The 26,139-nt window shown below is 38.3% G+C and overlaps 1 protein-coding gene across 2 annotated transcripts in view; it reads left to right on the top strand.

Annotated features, from left to right (window-relative positions):
- The window catches only part of LOC141258753 (L-gulonolactone oxidase-like), a 421,305-nt gene that overhangs the window by 269,092 nt on the left and 126,074 nt on the right, over positions 1–26,139 (top strand). For both annotated transcript variants that reach the window (XM_073673834.1, XM_073673835.1), the window contains exon 7: positions 25,807–25,914. In XM_073673834.1, coding sequence (XP_073529935.1) covers positions 25,807–25,914 — 108 coding nt within the window. The remainder of the gene's footprint in view (positions 1–25,806; positions 25,915–26,139) is intronic.

Below are 26,139 nucleotides of genomic sequence, written 5' to 3'. Positions count from 1 at the left end.
TGCCCCTATGTACAAGAATATAACTACTATAATACTGCCCCTATGTACAAGAATATAACTACTATAACACTGCCCCTATGTACAAGAATATAACTGCTATAATACTGCTCCTATATACAAGAATATAACTACTATAATACTGCCCCTATGTACAAGAATATAACTGCTATAATACTGCTCCTATATACAAGAATATAACTACTATAATACTGCTCCTATGTACAAGAATATAACTACTATAATACTGCTCTTATATACAAGAATATAACTACTATAATACTGCCTCTATATACAGGAATATAACTACTATAATACTACTCCTATGTACAAGAATATAACTACTATAATACTGCTCCTATATACAAGAATATAACTACTATAATACTGCTCCCTATGTACAGGAATATAACTACTATAATACTACTCCTATGTACAAGAACATAACTAATATAATACTGCTCCTATATACAAGAATATAACTACTATAATACTGCCCCTATATACAGGAATATAACTACTATAATACTACTCCTATGTGCAAGAACATAACTAATATAATACTGCTCCTATATACAAGAATATTACTACTATAATACTGCCCCTATGTACAGGAATATAACTATTATAATACTGCCCCTATGTACAAGAATATAACTTATAATACTGCTCCTATGTACAAGAATATAACTGCTATAATACTGCTCCTATGTACAAGAATATAACTACTATAATACTTCTCAAAATGTACAAGAATATAACTACTATAATACTGCCCTATGTACAAGAATATAACCACTATTATACTGCCCCTATGTACACGAATATAACTACTATAATACTGCCCCCTATGTGCAAGAATATAACTTATAATACTGCTCCTATGTACAAGAATATAACTGCTATAATACTGATCCTATGTACAAGAATATAACTACTATAATACTGCTCCTATGTACAAGAATATAACTACTATAATACTGCCCCCTATGTGCAAGAATATAACTTATAATACTGCTTCTATGTACAAGAATATAACTTATAATACTGCTCCTATGTACAAGAATATAACTACTATAATACTACCCCCTATGTACAGGAATATAACTATTATAATACTGCTCCTATGTGCAAGAATATAACTACTATAATACTGCTCCTATGTACAAGAATATAACTACTATAATACTGATCCTATGTACAAGAATATAACCACTATAATACTGTCCCCTATGTACAAGAATATAACTACTATAATACTGACCCTATGTACAAGAATATAACTACTATAATACTGCCCCTATGTACAAGAATATAACTACTATAATACTGCTCCTATGTACAAGAATATAACTACTATAATACTGCTCCTATGTACAAGAATATAACTACTATAATACAGCTCCTATGTACAAGAATATAACTACTATAATACTGCTCCTATCTACAAGAATATAACTACTATAATACTGCCCCTATGTACAAGAATATAACTACTATAATACTGCTCCTATGTACAAGAATATAACTACTATAATACTGCTCCTATGTACAAGAATATAAATACTATAATACTGCTCCTATGTACAAGAATATAACTACTATAGTACTGCTCCTATATGCAAGAATATAACTACTATAATACTGCCCCTATGTACAAGAATATAACTACTATAATACTGCCCCTATGTACAAGAATATAACTACTATAATACTGCTCCTATGTACAAGAATATAACTACTATAATACTGCTCCTATGTACAAGAATATAACTAATATAATACTGCTCCTATATGCAAGAATATAACTACTATAATACTGCCCCCTATGTACAAGAATATAACTACTATAATATTGCTCCTATGTACAGGAATATAACTGCTATAATACTGCCCCCTATGTACAAGAATATAACTACTATAATACTGCCCCCTATGTACAAGAATATAACTACTATAATGCTGCACCTATGTACAATAATATAACTACTATAATACTGCCCCTATGTACAAGAATATAACTACTATAATACTGCTTCTATGTACAATAATATAACTACTATAATACTGCCCCTATGTACAAGAATATAACTACTATAACACTGCCCCTATGTACAAGAATATAACTGCTATAATACTGCTCCTATATACAAGAATATAACTACTATAATACTTCTCCTATGTACAAGAATATAACTACTATAATACTGCTCCTATGTACAAGAATATAACTACTATAATACTGCTCCTATGTACAGGAATATAACTACTACAATACTGCCCCTATGTACAAGAATATAACTGCTATAATACTGCTCCTATATACAAGAATATAACTACTATAATACTGCTCCTATGTACAAGAATATAACTACTATAATACTGCTCCTATGTACAAGAATATAACTACTATAATACTGCCCCCTATATACAAGAATATAACTACTATAATACTGCTTCTATGTACAATAATATAACTACTATAATACTGCTCCTATGTACAAGAATATAACTACTATAATACTGCCCCCTATGTACAAGAATATAACTACCATAATACTGCTTCTATGTACAATAATATAACTACTATAATACTGCCCACTATGTACAAGAATATAACTACTATAATACTGCCCCTATGTACAAGAATATAACTACTATAATACTGCCCCTATGTACAAGAATATAATTACTATAATGCTGCACCTATGTACAATAATATAACTACTATAATACTGCCCCTATGTACAAGAATATAACTACTATAATACTGCTTCTATGTACAATAATATAACTACTATAATACTGCCCCTATGTACAAGAATATAACTACTATAACACTGCCCCTATGTACAAGAATATAACTGCTATAATACTGCTCCTATATACAAGAATATAACTACTATAATACTGCTCCTATGTACAAGAATATAACTACTATAATACTGCTCCTATGTACAAGAATATAACTACTATAATACTGCTCCTATGTACAGGAATATAACTACTACAATACTGCCCCTATGTACAAGAATATAACTGCTATAATACTGCTCCTATATACAAGAATATAACTACTATAATACTGCTCCTATGTACAAGAATATAACTACTATAATACTGCTCCTATGTACAAGAATATAACTACTATAATACTGCTCCTATGTACAAGAATATAACTACTATAATACTGCTCCTATGTACAAGAATATAACTACTATAATACTGCTCCTATGTACAAGAATATAACTACTATAATACTGCTCCTATGTACAGGAATATAACTACTACAATACTGCCCCTATGTACAAGAATATAACTGCTATAATACTGCTCCTATACACAAGAATATAACTACTATAATACTGCTCCTATGTACAAGAATATAACTACTAAAATACTGCCCCTATGTACAAGAATATAACTACTATAACACTGCCCCTATGTACAAGAATATAACTGCTATAATACTGCTCCTATATACAAGAATATAACTGCTATAATACTGCCCCTATATACAGGAATATAACTACTATAATACTGCTCCTATGTACAAGAATATAACTACTATAATACTGCCCCTATGTACAAGAATGTAACTTATAATACTGCTCCTATGTACAAGAATATAACTGCTATAATACTGCTCCTATGTACAAGAATATAACTACTATAATACTTCTCAAAATGTACAAGAATATAACTACTATAATACTGCCCTATGTACAAGAATATAACCACTATTATACTGCCCCTATGTACACGAATATAACTACTATAATCCTGCCCCCTATGTGCAAGAATATAACTTATAATACTGCTCCTATGTACAAGAATATAACTGCTATAATACTGATCCTATGTACAAGAATATAACTACTATAATACTGCTCCTATGTACAAGAATATAACTACTATAATACTGCCCCCTATGTGCAAGAATATAACTTATAATACTGCTTCTATGTACAAGAATATAACTTATAATACTGCTCCTATGTACAAGAATATAACTACTATAATACTACCCCCTATGTACAGGAATATAACTATTATAATACTGCTCCTATGTGCAAGAATATAACTACTATAATACTGCTCCTATGTACAAGAATATAACTACTATAATACTGATCCTATGTACAAGAATATAACCACTGTAATACTGTCCCCTATGTACAAGAATATAACTACTATAATACTGACCCTATGTACAAGAATATAACTACTATAATACTGCCCCTATGTACAAGAATATAACTACTATAATACTGCTCCTATGTACAAGAATATAACTACTATAATACTGCCCCTATGTACAAGAATATAACTACTATAATACTGCTCCTATGTACAAGAATATAACTACTATAATACTGCTCCTATGTACAAGAATATAACTACTATAATACTGCTCCTATGTACAAGAATATAACTACTATAATACTGCTCCTATATGCAAGAATATAACTACTATAATACTGCCCCTATGTACAAGAATATAACTACTATATTACTGCCCCTATGTACAAGAATATAACTGCTATAATACTGCTCCTATGTACAAGAATATAACTACTATAATACTTCTCAAAATGTACAAGAATATAACTACTATAATACTGCCCTATGTACAAGAATATAACCACTATTATACTGCCCCTATGTACATGAATATAACTACTATAATCCTGCCCCCTATGTGCAAGAATATAACTTATAATACTGCTCCTATGTACAAGAATATAACTGCTATAATACTGATCCTATGTACAAGAATATAACTACTATAATACTGCTCCTATGTACAAGAATATAACTACTATAATACTGCCCCCTATGTGCAAGAATATAACTTATAATACTGCTTCTATGTACAAGAATATAACTTATAATACTGCTCCTATGTACAAGAATATAACTACTATAATACTACCCCCTATGTACAGGAATATAACTATTATAATACTGCTCCTATGTGCAAGAATATAACTACTATAATACTGCTCCTATGTACAAGAATATAACTACTATAATACTGATCCTATGTACAAGAATATAACCACTATAATGCTGTCCCCTATGTACAAGAATATAACTACTATAATACTGACCCTATGTACAAGAATATAACTACTATAATACTGCCCCTATGTACAAGAATATAACTACTATAATACTGCTCCTATGTACAAGAATATAACTACTATAATACTGCCCCTATGTACAAGAATATAACTACTATAATACTGCTCCTATGTACAAGAATATAACTACTATAATACTGCTCCTATGTACAAGAATATAACTACTATAATACTGCTCCTATGTACAAGAATATAACTACTATAATACTGCTCCTATATGCAAGAATATAACTACTATAATACTGCCCCTATGTACAAGAATATAACTACTATAATACTGCCCCTATGTACAAGAATATAACTACTATAATACTGCTCCTATGTACAAGAATATAACTACTATAATACTGCTCCTATGTACAAGAATATAACTACTATAATACTGCTCCTATATGCAAGAATATAACTACTATAATACTGCCCCCTATATACAAGAATATAACTACTATAATACTGCTTCTATGTACAATAATATAACTACTATAATACTGCTCCTATGTACAAGAATATAACTACTATAATACTGCCCCCTATGTACAAGAATATAACTTATAATACTGCTCCTATGTACAAGAATATAACTGCTATAATACTGATCCTATGTACAAGAATATATTAGTCGCAGGTGATATTTCTCCCAACCCAGGACCCTCCAGTAATAATAACACTAACTCTTTCCCTGTTACATTCAGAAACCCTGCTAATCTCATTAATATTCCCTGCATATCTTCTGTCTCATTCAACTGTGCCCTTTGGAATGCACGCTCAGCTTGTAATAAACTCTCTTACATCCATGACTTTTTCCTCTCTAATTCCCTCAACCTTCTGGCTCTCACTGAAACCTGGATCCAGCAGTCGGACACCACCGCCGCTGCAGCTCTCTCCTATGGTGGCCTACATTTCTCTCATACCCCGCGACCTGACAACAGATCAGGTGGAGGTGTTGGTCTGCTTCTTTCAACAAAATGTACTTTTCAGGTTATCCCCCCTGTACCCTCCCTCATCTTCCCGTCCTTTGAGGCCCACACAGTCAGACTCTACCGGCCCTTCTCCCTGCGAGTGGCGGTTGTCTATCGCCCCCCAGGTCCCCCCCGTCAATTCCTGGATCACTTTGCTGCCTGGCTTACAAATTTTCTATCCTGCGACATCCCCACGATAATCATGGGAGACTTTAACATCCCAATTGGCGATCCTCTTTCCCCATCTGCCACGCATCTTTTATCATTAACCTCCTCCTTCGGCCTTTCACAGCTTGCTAATTCTCCTACACATGAGGACGGGAACACATTGGACCTGATCTTCTCCCGGCTTTGCTCAGTACATGACTTTACTAACTCTCCCCTTCCACTCTCTGACCATAATCTTCTTTCATTCTCTGTCAAGAACTGTGACTTTACTCAAGACACTCCCACCGTCCACACTTATAGAAATTTACACGCCATTAACACCCAGAAATTTATAAAAAGGTTGCAATCATCATTGGCCCCAATCTCCTCCCTCTCATGTCCCGAATCTGCATTGAAGCATTATAACAAAATAATGCTATGCGCCCTGGATGAAGCCGCACCTCCTACACAAAGAACAATTCGGCATAGACGGCGACAACCCTGGCACACGCCTCAAACACGTCTTCTCCAGAGGTACTCCAGGTGCGCTGAACGGCTGTGGAGAAAATCAAATCTGCCCGAAGATTTCCTCCACTATAAATTTATGCTGAAAACATATAACTCTGCCCTTCACCTCTCCAAACAAACCTACTTTAACAACCTCATCATCTCACTTTCCAATAATCCTAAACGACTCTTTGACACGTTTCATTCTCTCCTCAATCAAAGAGCACAGGCCCCGACCACCGACCTCAGCGCTGACGATCTGGCTAACTATTTCAAAGAAAAAATTGACCATATCCGACAGGAAATTTTCTCCCAATCCCCAAATGTTATGCATGCTCCCCCCCGCCACATTGTATCTTGCTCATTTTCTGACTTCGAACCAGTCACGGAAGATGAAGTGATCAGGCTCCTTGCATCTTCTCGCCCTACCACCTGCACCAGCGACCCTATTCCCTCACATCTCCTTCAGTCCCTTGCTCCAGCTGTCACCTCTCACCTAACTAAAATTTTCAACCTTTCATAGAATCATAGAGTCATAGAATCATAGAATGGTAGAGTTGGAAGGGACCTCCTGGGTCATCTGGTCCAACCCCCTGCTCAAAGCAGGATTCACTAGATCATCTCAGACAGATGTCTGTCCAGCCTCTGTTTGAAGACGTCCATTGAAGGGGAACTCACCACCTCTCGTGGCAGCCTGTTCCACTCATTAATCACCCTAACTGTCAAAAAGTTTTTTCTAATATCTAATCTGTGTCTCCTCCCATTTAGTTTCATCCCATTGCTTCTAGTCTTTCCTTGTGCAAATGAGAATAAAGATGATCCTTCTACAATGTGACAGCCCTTGACATATTTGTAGACAGCTATTAAGTCTCCTCTCAGTCTTCTTTTTTGCAAGCTAAACATTCCCAAATCCTGCAACCGTTCCTCATAGGACATGGTTTGCAGACCAGTCACCATTCTGGTCGCTCTTCTCTGAACTTGCTCCAGTTTGTCTATGTCTTTTTTAAAATGTGGTGCCCAAAACTGTACACAGTATTCCAGATGAGGTCTGACCAAAGAGGAGTAAAGACCGATAATGACTTCACGTGATCTAGACTGTATGCTTCTGTTAATACATCCCAGAATTGTATTTGCCTTTTTTGCTGCTGCATCACACTGTTGACTCATGTTCAGTCTATGATCTATTAGTATACCTAAGTCTTTTTCACATGTACTGTTGCTTAGCTCTATTCCTCCCATTCTGTATATGCTTTTTTCATTTTTATTGCCCAGATGTAGTACTTTGCATTTTTCCCTGTTAAAAACCATTCTGTTGGTTGCTGCCCACTGCTCCAGTTTATTTAGGTCTTTTTGAATCCTCTCTCTCTCTTCTCTAGTATTAGCTATCCCTCCTAGCTTTGTGTCATCAGCAAATTTAATCAGTTTACCCTCAATTCCTTCATCTAAATCATTGATAAAGATGTTGAACAATACAGGTCCCAGGACGGAGCCCTGTGGTACCCCACTTGAGACATTCATCCAGCTGGATGTGAAGCCATTTACAACCACCCTTTGAGTCCGATCACTAAGCCAGTTATGAATCCACCTAACAGTTGCCTGGTCCATTGCATACTTGGTCATTTTTTCAATAAGGATGGTGTGAGATACTTTGTCAAATGCTTTGCTGAAGTCAAGATATACTATATCTACAGCATTTCCCTGATCCACCCAGTCAGTGATTCTGTCATAGAAGGAAATTAAGTTAGTCTGACATGACTTCTTAGTTACAAACCCATGCTGACTCTGGTTAATCACTTCATTCTTATCCATGTACTTACATACATGTTGTTTAATAATTTGTTCAAAGATCTTTCCTGGTATAGAAGTCAGACTCACCGGCCTATAGTTCCCTGGGTCCACCTTCTTCCCCTTTTTGAAGATAGGAACAACATTTGCTCTTCTCCAGTCTTCTGGGACTTCTCCTGTTCTCCAAGAATTTTCAAAGATTATGGAGAGTGGTTCTAAAATTTCTTCTACGATCTCCTTCAGTACTCTGGGGTGTAATTCATCTGGACCTGGTGACTTGAACTCATTTATGTTAGCTAAATATTCCCTCACAATCTTTCTGTTTACAGATAACTTGGATTCCTCTATTCCTTTAAAAGGACAGTGAAGATCAGTTGATGTTACATTTTCTTTCTGAGAGAAAACAGATGCAAAATAGGAATTAAAAAGTTCGGCCTTCTCAACATCCTCTCTTACCATTTCTCCATTTTCATCCTGTAAAAATCCTATAGCATCTTTGACTTTTCTTTTACTTTTGACATTTTCTTTTACTTTCCCTCTCATCTGGTATCTTTCCCTCTTCTTTTAAACACGCCAGCATACAACCATTACTTAAAAAACCATCCCTCGACCAGAACTGCACGGCCAACTACAGACCTGTTTCCAATCTTCCCTTTATCTCTAAACTCCTGGAACGCCTGGTCCACTCCCGTCTCATCCGCTATCTCTCAGACAACTCTCTTCTTGACCCTTTACAATCTGGTTTCCGCTCTTTACATTCTACTGAAACTGCCCTCACTAAAGTCTCTAATGATCTACTAACAGCTAAATCTAATGGTCACTACTCCCTGCTGATTCTCCTGGATCTCTCTGCAGCATTTGACACTGTGGATCACCAGCTCCTCCTCACTATGCTCCGCACTATTGGCCTCAAGGACACGGTTCTCTCCTGGTTCTCCTCCTATCTCTCTGACCGCTCCTTCTCTGTGTCTTTTGCCGGCTCCTCCTCCTCCCTACTTCCTCTTACTGTCGGGGTTCCTCAAGGATCAGTCCTAGGCCCCCTTCTTTTCTCCTTATACACCGCTCCTATTGGACAAACAATCAGTAGATTCGGTTTTCAGTACCATCTCTATGCTGATGACACCCAATTATACACCTCTGCTCCGGACATCAACCCTGCATTACTACAAAAGACCAGTGATTGTCTTTCTGCTGTGTCTAACATTATGTCCTCCCTCTACCTAAAACTGAATCTGTCAAAAACTGAACTACTCGTCTTTCCTCCCTCCATTAATCTACCTGTGCCCGATATTGCCATCTCCGTTTGTGGCTCAACCATTACTCCCCAGCTACAAGCCCGCTGTCTTGGGGTCATTTTTGATTCAGATCTTTCTTTCACTCCTCACATCAAATCACTCGCTCGTTCATGTCATCTACACCTCAAAAACATCTCAAGAATCAGGACTTTTCTCACCTTTGACTCGGCAAAAACTCTTACTGTCGCTCTTATTCATTCTCGTCTTGACTATTGCAACGCTCTACTAATCGGTCTCCCTCTTACTAAACTCTCCCCTCTCCAATCCGTCCTGAACGCAGCAGCCAGGATCATATTCCTCGCCAACCGCTACTCAGATGCCTCTTCCCTGTGCCAGTCATTGCATTGGTTGCCCATCCAATATAGAGTTCGTTTTAAACTTATCACGCTTACCCACAAAGCGCTCCATGCTTCAGTACCCCCCTACATCTCCTCCCTTGTCTCAGTCTACCACCCTACACGTGCCCTCCGTTCTGCAAATGACTTGAAACTAAAATCCTCCATAATCCGAACTTCCCACTCCCGTCTCCAAGATTTCTCGCGTGCTGCGCCAATTCTCTGGAATGCACTACCCAGGACAGTTCGATTAATTCCCAATACCCACAGTTTCAAGCGAACCCTAAAAACACATTTCTTTAGACTGGCGTATCACCTAAACACACTCTGTCCATCCCAGCTTTCCCCCATATTAAAATCTTCTTCAACTTCGGGTTCAAACCAACCATGCACATAATAGCCTCTGTCAGGACTGCACACATACTGGCTGGCGACCAGTCCATGTATTATTATTTATCCTATTCAGTATATCAAGGCTGCATTATACAATATATGTACTTTTTACCTTTTGTGTCTCCCCCACTTCCTCATAGACTGTAAGCTCGCGAGCAGGGCCCTCACTCCGTTCGATATGAGATATGCTTATTCTGTATTGTCTGTATAAGTCCCCCCTAAAATTTGTAAAGTGCTGCGGAATATGTTGGCGCTATAAAAATAAACTATTATTATTATTATTATTATAACTACTATAATACTGCTTCTATGTACAATAATATAACTACTATAATACTGCCCACTATGTACAAGAATATAACTACTATACTACTGCCCCTATGTACAAGAATATAACTACTATGATACTGCCCCTATGTACAAGAATATAATTATTATAATGCTGCACCTATGTACAATAATATAACTACTATAATACTGCCCCTATGTACAAGAATATAACTACTATAATACTGCTTCTATGTACAATAATATAACTACTATAATACTGCCCCTATGTACAAGAATATAACCACTATAATACTGCTCCCTATGTACAAGAATATAACTACTATAATACTGCCCCCTATGTACAAGAATATAACTACTATAATACTGCTCCTATGTACAAGAATATAACTACTATAATACTGCCCCCTACGTACAAGAATATAACTACTATAATACTGCCCCTATGTACAAGAATATAACTACTATAATACTGCTCCTATGTACAAGAATATAACTACTATAATACAGCCCCTATGTACAAGAATATAACTACTATAATGCTGCCCCTATGTACAAGAATATAACCACTATAATACTGCCCCCTACGTACAAGAATATAACTACTATAATACTGCCCCCTACGTACAAGAATATAACTACTATAATACTGCCCCCTGCGTACAAGAATATAACAACTATAATACTGCCCCCTACGTACAAGAATATAACTACTATAACACTGCCCCCTACGTACAAGAATATAACTACTATAATAATGCCCCCTATGTACAAGAATATAACTACTATAATACTGCTTCTATGTACAATAATATAACTACTATAATACTGCCCCTATGTACAAGAATATAACTGCTATAATACTGCCCCTATGTACAATAATATAACTACTATAATACTGCTCCTATGTACAAGAATATAACTACTATAATACTGCCCCCTATGTACAAGAATATAACTACTATAATACTGCTTCTATGTACAATAATATAACTACTATAATACTGCCCACTATGTACAAGAATATAACTACTATAATACTGCCCCTATGTACAAGAATATAACTACTATAATACTGCCCCTATGTACAAGAATATAATTACAATAATGCTGCCCCTATGTACAATAATATAACTACTATAATACTGCCCCTATGTACAAGAATATAACCACTATAATACTGCCCCCTACGTACAAGAATATAACTACTATAATACTGCCCCTATGTACAAGAATATAACTACTATAATACTGCTCCTATGTACAATAATATAACTACTATAATACTTCCCCTATGTACAAGAATATAACTACTATAATACTGCCCCTATGTACAAGAATATAACCACTATAATACAGCCCCTATGTACAAGAATATAACTACTATAATGCTGCCCCTATGTACAAGAATATAACTAGTATAATACTGCCCCCTACGTACAAGAATATAACTACTATAATACTGCCCCCTACGTACAAGAATATAACAACTATAATACTGCCCCCTACGTACAAGAATATAACTACTATAACACTGCCCCCTACGTACAAGAATATAACTACTATAATAATGCCCCCTATGTACAAGAATATAACTACTATAATACTGCCCCCTACGTACAAGAATATAACAACTATAATACTGCCCCCTACGTACAAGAATATAACTACTATAATACAGCTCCTATATACAAGAATATAACTACTATAACACTGCCCCCTACATACAAGAATATAACTACTATAATACTGCCCCTATGTACAAGAATATAACTACTATAATACAGCTCCCTATGTACAAGAATATAACTAGTATAATACTGCCCTCCTATGTACAAGAATATAACTACTATAATACTGCTCCTATGTACAAGAATATAACTACTATAATACTGCCCCTATGTACAAGAATATAACTACTATAATACTGCCCATATGTACAAGAATATAACTACTAAAATACTGCCCCAATGTACAAGAATATAACTACTATAATACTGCTCCTATATACAAGAATATAACTACTATAATACTGCCCCTATGTACAAGAATATAACTACTATAATACTGTTCCTATGTACAAGAATATAACTACTATAATACTGCTTCTATGTACAATAATATAACTACTATAATACTGCCCACTATGTACAAGAATATAACTACTATAATACTGCCCCTATGTACAGGAATATAACTACTATAATACTGCCCCTATGTACAAGAATATAATTACAATAATGCTGCCCCTATGTACAATAATATAACTACTATAATACTGCCCCTATGTACAAGAATATAACCACTATAATACTGCCCCCTACGTACAAGAATATAACTACTATAATACTGCCCCTATGTACAAGAATATAACTACTATAATACTGCTCCTATGTACAATAATATAACTACTATAATACTTCCCCTATGTACAAGAATATAACTACTATAATACTGCCCCTATGTACAAGAATATAACCACTATAATACAGCCCCTATGTACAAGAATATAACTACTATAATGCTGCCCCTATGTACAAGAATATAACTAGTATAATACTGCCCCCTACGTACAAGAATATAACTACTATAATACTGCCCCCTACGTACAAGAATATAACAACTATAATACTGCCCCCTACGTACAAGAATATAACTACTATAACACTGCCCCCTACGTACAAGAATATAACTACTATAATAATGCCCCCTATGTACAAGAATATAACTACTATAATACTGCCCCCTACGTACAAGAATATAACAACTATAATACTGCCCCCTACGTACAAGAATATAACTACTATAATACAGCTCCTATATACAAGAATATAACTACTATAACACTGCCCCCTACATACAAGAATATAACTACTATAATACTGCTCCTATGTACAAGAATATAACTACTATAATACAGCTCCCTATGTACAAGAATATAACTAGTATAATACTGCCCTCCTATGTACAAGAATATAACTACTATAATACTGCTCCTATGTACAAGAATATAACTACTATAATACTGCCCCTATGTACAAGAATATAACTACTATAATACTGCCCATATGTACAAGAATATAACTACTAAAATACTGCCCCAATGTACAAGAATATAACTACTATAATACTGCTCCTATATACAAGAATATAACTACTATAATACTGCCCCTATGTACAAGAATATAACTACTATAATACTGCTCCTATGTACAAGAATATAACTACTATAATACTGCCCCTATGTACAAGAATATAACTACTATAATACTGCTCCTATGTACAGGAATATAACTACTATAATACTGCCCCCTATGTACAAGAATATAGCTACTATAATACTGCCCCCTATGTACAAGAATATAACTACTATAATACTGCCCCCTATGTACAAGAATATAACTACTATAATACTGCCCCTATGTACAAGAATATAACTACTATAATACTGCCCCCTATGTACAAGAATATAACTACTATAATACTGCCCTCTATGTACAAGAATATAACTACTATAATTCTGCCCCCTACGTACAAGAATATAACTACTATAATACAGCTCCTATATACAAGAATATAACTACTATAACACTGCCCCCTACGTACAAGAATATAACTACTATAATACTGCTCCTATGTACAAGAATATAACTACTATAATACAGCTCCCTATGTACAAGAATATAACTAGTATGATACTGCCCTCCTATGTACAAGAATATAACTACTATAATACTGCTCCTATGTACAAGAATATAACTACTATAATACTGCCCCTATGTACAAGAATATAACTACTATAATACTGCCCATATGTACAAGAATATAACTACTAAAATACTGCCCCAATGTACAAGAATATAACTACTATAATACTGCTCCTATATACAAGAATATAACTACTATAATACTGCCCCTATGTACAAGAATATAACTACTATAATACTGCTCCTATGTACAAGAATATAACTACTATAATACTGCCCCTATGTACAAGAATATAACTACTATAATACTGCTCCTATGTACAGGAATATAACTACTATAATACTGCCCCCTATGTACAAGAATATAGCTACTATAATACTGCCCCTATGTACAAGAATATAACTACTATAATACTGCCCCCTATGTACAAGAATATAACTACTATAATACTGCCCCTATGTACAAGAATATAACTACTATAATACTGCCCCCTATGTACAAGAATATAACTACTATAATACTGCCCTCTATGTACAAGAATATAACTACTATAATACTGCTCCTATGTACAAGAATATAACTACTATAATACTGCCCCTATGTACAAGAATATAACTACTATAATACTGCTCCTATGTACAAGAATATAACTACTATAATACTGCCCCCTATGTACAAGAATATAACTACTATAATACTGCCCCTATGTACAAGAATATAACTACTATAATACTGCTCCCTATGTACAAGAATATAACTACTATAATACTGCCCCTATGTACAAGAATATAACTACTATAATACTGCCCCCTATGTACAAGAATATAACTACTATAATACTGCCCTCTATGTACAAGAATATAACTACTATAATACTGCTCCTATGTACAAGAATATAACTACTATAATACTGCCCCTATGTACAAGAATATAACTACTATAATACTGCCTCGTAGCTGGGAGGACGTGTGTCAGTGGTTCTCCTGATGTCTGGAGCAAGCCCGGGGAGGGGCCTCCCTGGGCGGGTAAGCTCTCCAAGCAAGGCCCAGGCTTCCAGGCCTACACTGGGAGGAAACTCCCAAGCTCTTTCTAATGTGGATTCAAATCCCAAAGTGACTTCTGAGGAGAAGAAAGCTCCTAATTGAAGTAACAGCAGCAGCAACAAGAAAGATGAAGTTGTGAAAGTGAGTAAAGGAAGAAGGAAAAGCCGTGGTCGTATGTAAGAAGGTCACAATAAAGCAGTCGGCCAGCCAAGGCAAGCAGAGTGAAGTGCAATTAGGAAGGATCCAAAAGGAATCTACTGTTGGGAAACTGAATGGAGGATAGCAGCTTGTTGGCCAGGAGGTGAGGCAGATCCCATCACCGGCCTCAAGTGTGCAGCTCACTCCAAGCAGGCAGAGGAGAACATCTCTGGACAGACAGACCCTCTGTTACGCTCGCGCCCGGACTGACTGGCGTGAGCGTGATTAGTGAACCCACTGTACCATGAACCGAGGAGTGCCTGGAGGAGCGTAACTAAGTATCAACCCGGTCCGACCAAGGTCGCACGGCGGCTCAGTCGACTCCGTGAACCAGGGAGGAACCGAGCAGAGGGACCCGGTGCTACTCCAGGTCAGACCTCGGTCACAGCTGTTGACCCACACCGGGGAATGCAGGAACAGGCAGGTTAGCTGGTATGCAGACAGGTGGGTACTGGCAGGCATGTCTGGTATGACGGCAGGTGGGTACTTAGCAGGCGCGGCTGGTATGCAGACAGGTGGGTACTGGCAGGCACGACTGGTATGCAGACAGGCGGGTGCTGGTAGGCACGGCTGGAATGCAGACAGGCAGATACTGGCAGGTATGAACGCAGGCTGGATAGGGACCAGTACAGACTGGGATACAGGAACAGAGCCGCAGGTGCGGTGGACTACTAGAGCAAAACCTCAGGAGCGGTGAACAAGCAGAGCGGAGCAAAATAGCAGGTGCGGTGAACAAGCAGAGCGGAGCAAAACCGCAGGTGCGGTGAACAAGCAGAGCGGAGCAAAACCGCAGGTGCGGTGAACAAGCAGAGCGGAGCAAAACGGCAGCTGTGGTGAACAAGCAGAACGGAGCAAAACCACAGGTACGGAGAACAAGCAGAGCGGAGCAAAACCACAGGTGCAGAGAACAAGCAGAGCGGAGTAAAACCGCAGGTGCGGTGAACAAGCAGAGCGGAGCAAAACCGCAGGTGCGGTGAGTAAGCAGAGCAGAGCAAAACCGCAGGTGCGGTGAACAAGCAGAGCGGAGCAAAACCGCAGGTGCGGTGAACAAGCAGAGCGGAGCAAAACCGCAGGTGCGTTGAACAAGCAGAGCGGAGCAAAACCTCAGGTGCGGTGAACAAGCAGAGCAGAGCAAACCCGCAGGTGCGGTGAGCAAGCAGAGCAGAGCAAAACGGCAGGTGCAGTGAACAAGCAGAGCGGAGCAAAACCGCAGGTGCGGTAAACAATCGAAGCAGAGCGGAACCGCCGGAGCGGTGAACAAGCAGAGCAGAACAGAATCGCAGGTGCGGTAAACAAGCGGAACAGAGCGGAGCCACCGGAGCGGTGAACAAGCAGAACAGAGCAGAAAGTGAAGGCAGACAGGACAGGGCTCTGTTCACATGGAACAGACTGGAAAATACAGGAAGATGGTTAGAACACAGGAGGTAGATACGGAAGCAGGGAAAGGGGACAAGCAGAACCAGATACACATATGGTACTAACAATGAAGTAGCGAGTGGACACAAAACTCACAAACAGAAGTACAGAGACAACGAGTTGGAGTTAAGTGCAGGTTCAGACGCTGCAGGCAAAGGGAAGGTACGGACATAGAGAGAAACAAGTAACGGGCTAGAACACTGTTCAGACAGGAACTGAATCGGGAACAAGATACAGGAACGAGCCTGGGAACTCAGCCCCCAGGGTGGCGGAAACAGACTAGAAGTCAGAGATACAGGCAGCGGCCCTGGGTACTCGGCCCCCAGGGTGGCGGAAACAGACTAGAAGTCACAGGTACAGGAAAAGGCCCTGGGTACTCAGCCCCCAGGGTGGCGGACAGACTAGAGTCAGGACAGGACCTGGCACCTCAGTTGCAAAGGACAAACTGAGTGAAAGTGTTGCTCAGGCATCTCCTACTGGGTGGAGTGGGTTTAAGTATCCAGTGACTCACAGCAATAGGCTGGGGACGCATTAAGACTGTGCACACAGTAGCTATAAGAAACAAGCAGAAAGCCGCGCCGATGCCCTAAGCAATCAGACAAGAGACATGGACACAGCAGGTAAAAGAGTGCAGCATGGACTGACAGGTAAGATTGCAGTCTTGCATGGTGGGAGGTGGTGCACCATGCAAGCACGCCGCCAGGGATGTTACACTCTCCCGGAGAACCTGCAGCAGAAGCATGTGGTGACCAGCATGGCGCGCTCTAGACACACGAGGTCCCAGTCAGGTGGCAGCAGTAATAGTGCTGTGGAGCCTGGAGCCACGAAACCAATGGTGGTAAAAACCAAGGAGACATCTAGGTCCAAGCAACTAGAGACCTCGCTGAAGGCAGGATCCCAGGAGGTTGGGTGTGTTACAGCAGCAGAAGCAGCTAATACAGGTATCAATAGACTGTGTATATAAAGTAAAGGCTGAGGATCCCGGGTATCACACCGTGTATGACCGGAGGCTGAACTCACTGGGTGTAGAGCTGGCAAATGTGGTGAAGGACATAGACTGTGTGTTCGAGAGGATGGGGCCCCTGGCAGAGACTTACAGGAACCAGGAACAGTCTGTGTTGTACGGGCAGTACTCTGCTGATTCGCAGCCAGATATTGTCCCAGGTGGGCCCCAGAAGCAGGTGCGGCCAGTGCTGCAACCCGCAAGCTTCTTGTTCCAAAAGGGACTGCACCAGGAGCCGCAACAGCCTGCGGCAGATCCCAAGCAAGAGCATGGAGTGCAGGGTACAGCTGTGGTACCACAAGTCCCAGGATGCCCCAGCACAGCAGCCGGACAGTGGACATGTGTCATTAGTTTCTGGTGGTGCCCAGCAGGGCTCTCGTGCTGGGGATAATCATACTGTATCTGTGGGGTCGGGGGCTGGAGGGAGCACAGAATCTGTGGTGGACATGGCGCAGTATGATAATGACATTGATGTTGCTGATAACAATGTGCATGATAATGTCTGTGATTTTCCTCCTTTAATTCCCAGCACACAAGGTCCCCCTGCAGCAGACCCTTACCCTGTTAGTCAGCCCAGTGTGACCCCGCAAGTTCCCTCCAGTAATGCCTGGAGCCGTGGCGCTCCATCCTTTACCTCTGGCGCTAATTATACCGGCCAGGCGTTTAAACGGAGGAACGTCGTGCGTTTCAGGCACAGAGGTGCCAAGGAGGATCTGCCGGACAGGAGGTTTGTGGTCAGGGAGCTCCTGTGCCACCAGATGGGGTTTGCGCCAGTTAACATCTGGGCGGTAATTAATCTACCAGACAGGCAGGGCTATGATGTCAGCTTTAAGCTCATGTCAGATCTGGACAGATTCTGGGCCAATTTCCCCAAGTTCAGAGACGCTGAGGGCTGGAGTAAGTTCAGTTTTATGCCCATCTCTAAGCCAGATCCACGGTTACGGTTAATGTCATCTTCTGGAATGAGTCTGTTCCCCCGCAGGACATTGTGGTGTGGCTCCGGAGGCATTGCGACCTCGTCTCTGACCTCACCAGAAGCAGAGATAACGATGGTATCTGGACCGGTGGGTGGAAGGTCCTGGTGAAGCTGCGCCAGTGTAATAACATCACTGCCCACCTACCCAACTCCTTCTTTATTGGGAGGGAGAAGGGTGTATGTTTCTACCCCGGCCAGCCCAGAAAGTGCTTCAAATGTGGCAAGGCGGGTCACCTGGCGAATACCTGTACAGTGGTGAAGTGCAGCCTGTGCGGGGAAGTCGGCCATGTAGCTGCAGACTGTCAGAACATCAGGTGCAACCTCTGTGGTAAGATCGGCCACCCTCACCGGGACTGTCCAGACGCCTGGCACAACATCTGTAAGGACTTTCCTGATGAGGATTTGGTGGCGGGGGCAGAGGTTCTGGAAGAGGAGGCTTTATTGTCAGAGGTCCACCAGGGGTTCACTCAGGTACCACCAGAGCAGCCGCGCTCAGAGGGGGCACAGGGGAGCATGGAGGTCGTCCCTCAGGAGCAGCAGTCACAGGAAGGCGCTACTTCAGTATTACCATCTGTATCTGAAGGAAATAGCCAGAATCAGAGTAAAAGGAAGAAAAAGGACAAGACCTCCCGTAAACCTGAGGAGGAGCATGACACTGGCCAGAGTGCCAGGAGGAAGGTCCAGAGTTCTGCAGGAGTAATGGTCGTGTCTAATAGGTTTGATGTTCTGTCTAACGGGGATTTTGAGGATGAACTTAAAAAAATAGACGCAGAGTGTGATAGGGATGTAGAGGACTGTCCCCCGCCAAAGCGGAAGCCCTTACCTGTGGGCACTCAGGTAGAGACTGGTATGGAAACCGGTGGTGGACAGGACGACTCCGACCCAGATCTATGAGCTGTCAACCAGATAATGTCCGAACCCAGATAAAATCATGAGAAATTAGGAAGAGTCAGAAAAGTGTAAAGTCAGGCTATGTGCACACGATGCAGAAATGCTCCCCATTTTTTTCCTGAGCGTTTCTGCATCTCCCTGGCAGAAAAAACGCATGTGGATTGTACATGTGGATTGTACATGCGGATTGTGCATGTGGATTGTACATGCGGATTGTACATGCGGATTGTACATGCGTTTTTCCTGCCAGGGACATGCAGATGTGAAGCGTTCTTCACATGCATTTCCGCATGCGGGTAGAGATTTTAGCATCACTTGGAAAGTGCTTGACAACTTGGTCACACTATATAAATCCATGCAACCGGCATATATAGTGTGACCAAAAGTATGGTAAAAAATAAAAAAATAAACTGATACTTACCTTCCGATGGCCCCCGAGACTTGCTGCTTTCCTGTGCTGGCTGCTGTCAGATCACGGTACTGAAAAGACCTGCCGTCACATGACTATGACGTCAGCGCAGGTCCTTCAGTCCTGCGCGATCTGTCGGCAAGCGAAGAGAAGGAGTCCGGGGACCATCGGAAGGTGATTATAATCTTTATTTTTTATTTTATTCTTTTTTTTATGGTACCTGGGTGTGGAGGAGAGTCTCCTGTCCTCCACACCCGGGTACCATCTGCACATTAGAATGCGCCAATTACGCAAGTACAGATGCAGTCTTGCGGAATTGGCGCTTTCTAATGCAAGTCAATGGCGGCGAAAACGCTGCGCTTCCGTAAAATTAATGGACATGCTGCGGATTTTTGAGCGCAGCATAAACGCTGTGGAAAAATCCGCAGCATGGGCATTGAAAGTGCGGAATTGCATTGAAGACCATGAGGGAAGGTTTACCAAGCGTTTCCCAAGCTTTTACCCTGCGGAAATTCTGCAGCATAAAAAATGCATCGTGGGCACACAGCCCAGAAGGATGTGTAACTGTGCTGAAATATGATGATTTCTTTTTACAAAGTGTTTAATTTTCATTTTTCCAACCACAGGTGTGGACTCTTTATATTGACTTTATATGAATAATCTAGATATGTAACGAATGTATGTACAATTCAAGTGAATTTAGTTTTTTATTACTGCAGGAATCTTGTTAATTTTTAATTGTATTTGTTTGGTTTTTATAATAAAAATTACCCCTATGTACAAGAATATAACTACTATAATACTACCCCCTATGTACAAGAATATAACTACTATAATACTGCCCCCTATGTACAGGAATATAACTACTATAATACTGCTCCTATGTACAAGAATATAACTACTATAATACTGCCCCTTATGTACAAGAATATAACTACTATAATACTGCCCCCTATGTGCAAGAATATAACTACTATAATACTGCCCCCTATGTACAAGAATATAACTACTATAATACTGCTCCTATGTACAAGAATATAACTACTATAATACTCCTCCCTATATACAAGAATATAACTACTATAATACTGCTCCTATGTACAAGAATATAACTACTATAATACTGCCCCCTATGTACAAGAATATAACTACTATAATACTGCCCCCTATGTACAAGAATATAACTACTATAATACTGCCCCCTATGTACAAGAATATAACTACTATAATACTGCCCCCTATGTACTAGAATATAACTACTATAATACTGCCCCCATGTACAAGAATATAACTACTATAATACTGCCCCCTATGTACTAGAATATAACTACTATAATATTGCTCCTATGTACAAGAATATAACTACTATAATACTGCTCCTATGTACAAGAATATAACTACTATAACACTGCTCCTATGTACAAGAATATAACTACTATAATACTCCTCCCTATATACAAGAATATAACTACTATAATACTGCTCCTATGTACAAGAATATAACTACTATAATACTGCCCCCTATGTACAAGAATATAACTACTATAATACTGCCCCCTATGTACAAGAATATAACTACTATAATACTGCCCCCTATGTACAAGAATATAACTACTATAATACTGCCCCCTATGTACTAGAATATAACTACTATAATACTGCCCCCATGTACAAGAATATAACTACTATAATACTGCCCCCTATGTACTAGAATATAACTACTATAATACTGGTCCTATGTGCAAGAATATAACTACTATAATACTGCCCCCTATGTACAAGAATATAACTACTATAATACTGCTCCTATGTACAAGAATATAACTGCTATAATACTGCTCCCTATGTACAAGAATATAACTACTATAATACTGCTCCTATGTACACGAATATAACTACTATAATACTGCTCCTATGTACAAGAATATAACTACTATAACACTGCTCCTATGTACAAGAATATAACTACTATAATACTGCCCCTATGTACAAGAATATAACTACTATAATACTCCCTATGTACAAGAATATAACTACTATAATACTGCCCCTATGTACAAGAATATAACTACTATAATGCTGCTCCTATGTACAAGAATATAACTACTATAATACTGCTCCCTATGTACAAGAATATAACTACTATAATACTGCTCTTATGTACAAGAATATAACTACTATAATACTGCCCCTATGTACAAGTATATAACTACGATAATACTGCCCCCTATGTACAAGAATATAACTACTATAATACTGCCCCCTATGTACAAGAATATAACTACTATAATACTGCCCCTATGTACAAGAATATAACTACTATAATACTGCTCCTATGTGCAAGAATATAACTACTATAATACTGCCCCCTATGTACAAGAATATAACTACTATAATACTGCCCCCTATGTACAAGAATATAACTACTATAATACTGCCCCTATGTACAAGAATATAACTGCTATAATACTGCTATGTACAAGAATATAACTACTATAATACTGCCCTTATGTACAAGAATATAACTACTATAATACGGCCCCTATGTACAAGAATATAACTACTATAATACTGCTCCCTATGTACAAGAATATAACTACTATAATACTGCCCCCTATGTACAAGAATATAACTACTATAATACTGCCCCCTATGTACTAGAATATAACTACTATAATACTGCCCCCATGTACAAGAATATAACTACTATAATACTGCCCCCTATGTACTAGAATATAACTACTATAATACTGGTCCTATGTGCAAGAATATAACTACTATAATACTGCCCCCTATGTACAAGAATATAACTACTATAATACTGCTCCTATGTACAAGAATATAACTGCTATAATACTGCTCCCTATGTACAAGAATATAACTACTATAATACTGCTCCTATGTACAAGAATATAACTACTATAATACTGCTCCTATGTACAAGAATATAACTACTATAACACTGCTCCTATGTACAAGAATATAACTACTATAATACTGCCCCTATGTACAAGAATATAACTACTATAATACTCCCTATGTACAAGAATATAACTACTATAATACTGCCCCTATGTACAAGAATATAACTACTATAATACTGCCCCTATGTACAAGTATATAACTACGATAATACTGCCCCCTATGTACAAGAATATAACTACTATAATACTGCCCCCTATGTACAAGAATATAACTACTATAATACTGCCCCTATGTACAAGAATATAACTACTATAATACTGCTCCTATGTGCAAGAATATAACTACTATAATACTGCCCCCTATGTACAAGAATATAACTACTATAATACTGCCCCCTATGTACAAGAATATAACTACTATAATACTGCCCCTATGTACAAGAATATAACTGCTATAATACTGCTATGTACAAGAATATAACTACTATAATACTGCCCTTATGTACAAGAATATAACTACTATAATACGGCCCCTATGTACAAGAATATAACTACTATAATACTGCTCCCTATGTACAAGAATATAACTACTATAATACTCCTCCCTATGTACAAGAATATAACTACTATAATACTGCCCCCTATGTACAAGAATATAACTACTATAATACTGCCCCCTATGTACAAGAATATAACTACTATAATACTGCCCCCTATGTACAAGAATATAACTACTATAATACTGCCCCCTATGTACTAGAATATAACTACTATAATACTGCCCCCATGTACAAGAATATAACTACTATAATACTGCCCCCTATGTACTAGAATATAACTACTATAATACTGGTCCTATGTGCAAGAATATAACTACTATAATACTGCCCCCTATGTACAAGAATATAACTACTATAATACTGCTCCTATGTACAAGAATATAACTGCTATAATACTGCTCCCTATGTACAAGAATATAACTACTATAATACTGCTCCTATGTACAAGAATATAACTACTATAATACTGCTCCTATGTACAAGAATATAACTACTATAACACTGCTCCTATGTACAAGAATATAACTACTATAATACTGCCCCTATGTACAAGAATATAACTACTATAATACTCCCTATGTACAAGAATATAACTACTATAATACTGCCCCTATGTACAAGAATATAACTACTATAATGCTGCTCCTATGTACAAGAATATAACTACTATAATACTGCTCCCTATGTACAAGAATATAACTACTATAATACTGCTCTTATGTACAAGAATATAACTACTATAATACTGCCCCTATGTACAAGTATATAACTACGATAATACTGCCCCCTATGTACAAGAATATAACTACTATAATACTGCCCCCTATGTACAAGAATATAACTACTATAATACTGCCCCTATGTACAAGAATATAACTACTATAATACTGCTCCTATGTGCAAGAATATAACTACTATAATACTGCCCCCTATGTACAAGAATATAACTACTATAATACTGCCCCCTATGTACAAGAATATAACTACTATAATACTGCCCCTATGTACAAGAATATAACTGCTATAATACTGCTATGTACAAGAATATAACTACTATAATACTGCCCTTATGTACAAGAATATAACTACTATAATACGGCCCCTATGTACAAGAATATAACTACTATAATACTGCTCCCTATGTACAAGAATATAACTACTATAATACTCCTCCCTATGTACAAGAATATAACTACTATAATACTACTCCTATGTACAAGAATATAACTACTATACTACTGCCCCTATGTACAAGAATATAACTACTATAATACTGCCCCTATGTACAAGAATATAACTACTATAATACTGCTCCTATGTACAAGAATATAACTACTATAATACTGCCCCTATGTACAAGAATATAACTACTATAATGCTGCTCCTATGTACAAGAATATAACTACTATAATACTGCTCCCTATGTACAAGAATATAACTACTATAATACTGCTCTTATGTACAAGAATATAACTACTATAATACTGCCCCTATGTACAAGTATATAACTACGATAATACTGCCCCCTATGTACAAGAATATAACTACTATAATACTGCCCCCTATGTACAAGAATATAACTACTATAATACTGCCCCTATGTACAAGAATATAACTACTATAATACTTCCCCCTATGTACAAGAATATAACTACTATAATACTGCCCCTATGTACAAGAATATAACTACTATAATACTGCTCCTATGTACAAGAATATAACTACTATAATACTGCCCCCTATGTACAAGAATATAACTACTATAATACTGCCCTTATATAGAATAATATATCCATTTGTAACATTTTTTCTCGTCTGGTTGCAGGTTCTGGATAATCTTGACAAACACTTAAACTCTTCGGAATATTTCCGCTTCTTATGGTTTCCTCACACGGAGAGCGTCAGTGTCTTTTACCAGGACCGTACAGACAAGGTATCAGTGTTGGGGTTGTGTATCCGCGCTGCTCTCTGATGGATTCCCTGTACGTCTCTGCTGTCTCTTTTCTCTATCTGTGGATGTCTCGCGGTGATTATCATCGGTCGGCAGAGCCTCGATTGTAATGCTGCGCTCTTTCTATTCTGCTTCTCTTCTCCTATCCTGATTCCCACCATTTATTCAGTGTCTTTAATACAACGTTTCCTGCTGTGATGCATTATG

This window comes from Phyllobates terribilis, unplaced genomic scaffold, assembly GCF_046119375.1.
Source record: "Phyllobates terribilis strain yellow unplaced genomic scaffold, ASM4611937v1 Scaffold_3__8_contigs__length_932513732, whole genome shotgun sequence".
NCBI lineage: Eukaryota > Metazoa > Chordata > Amphibia > Anura > Dendrobatidae > Phyllobates > Phyllobates terribilis.
Note: the sequence above shows the minus strand (reverse complement) of the source record. Positions and strands in the feature narration are given on the sequence as shown.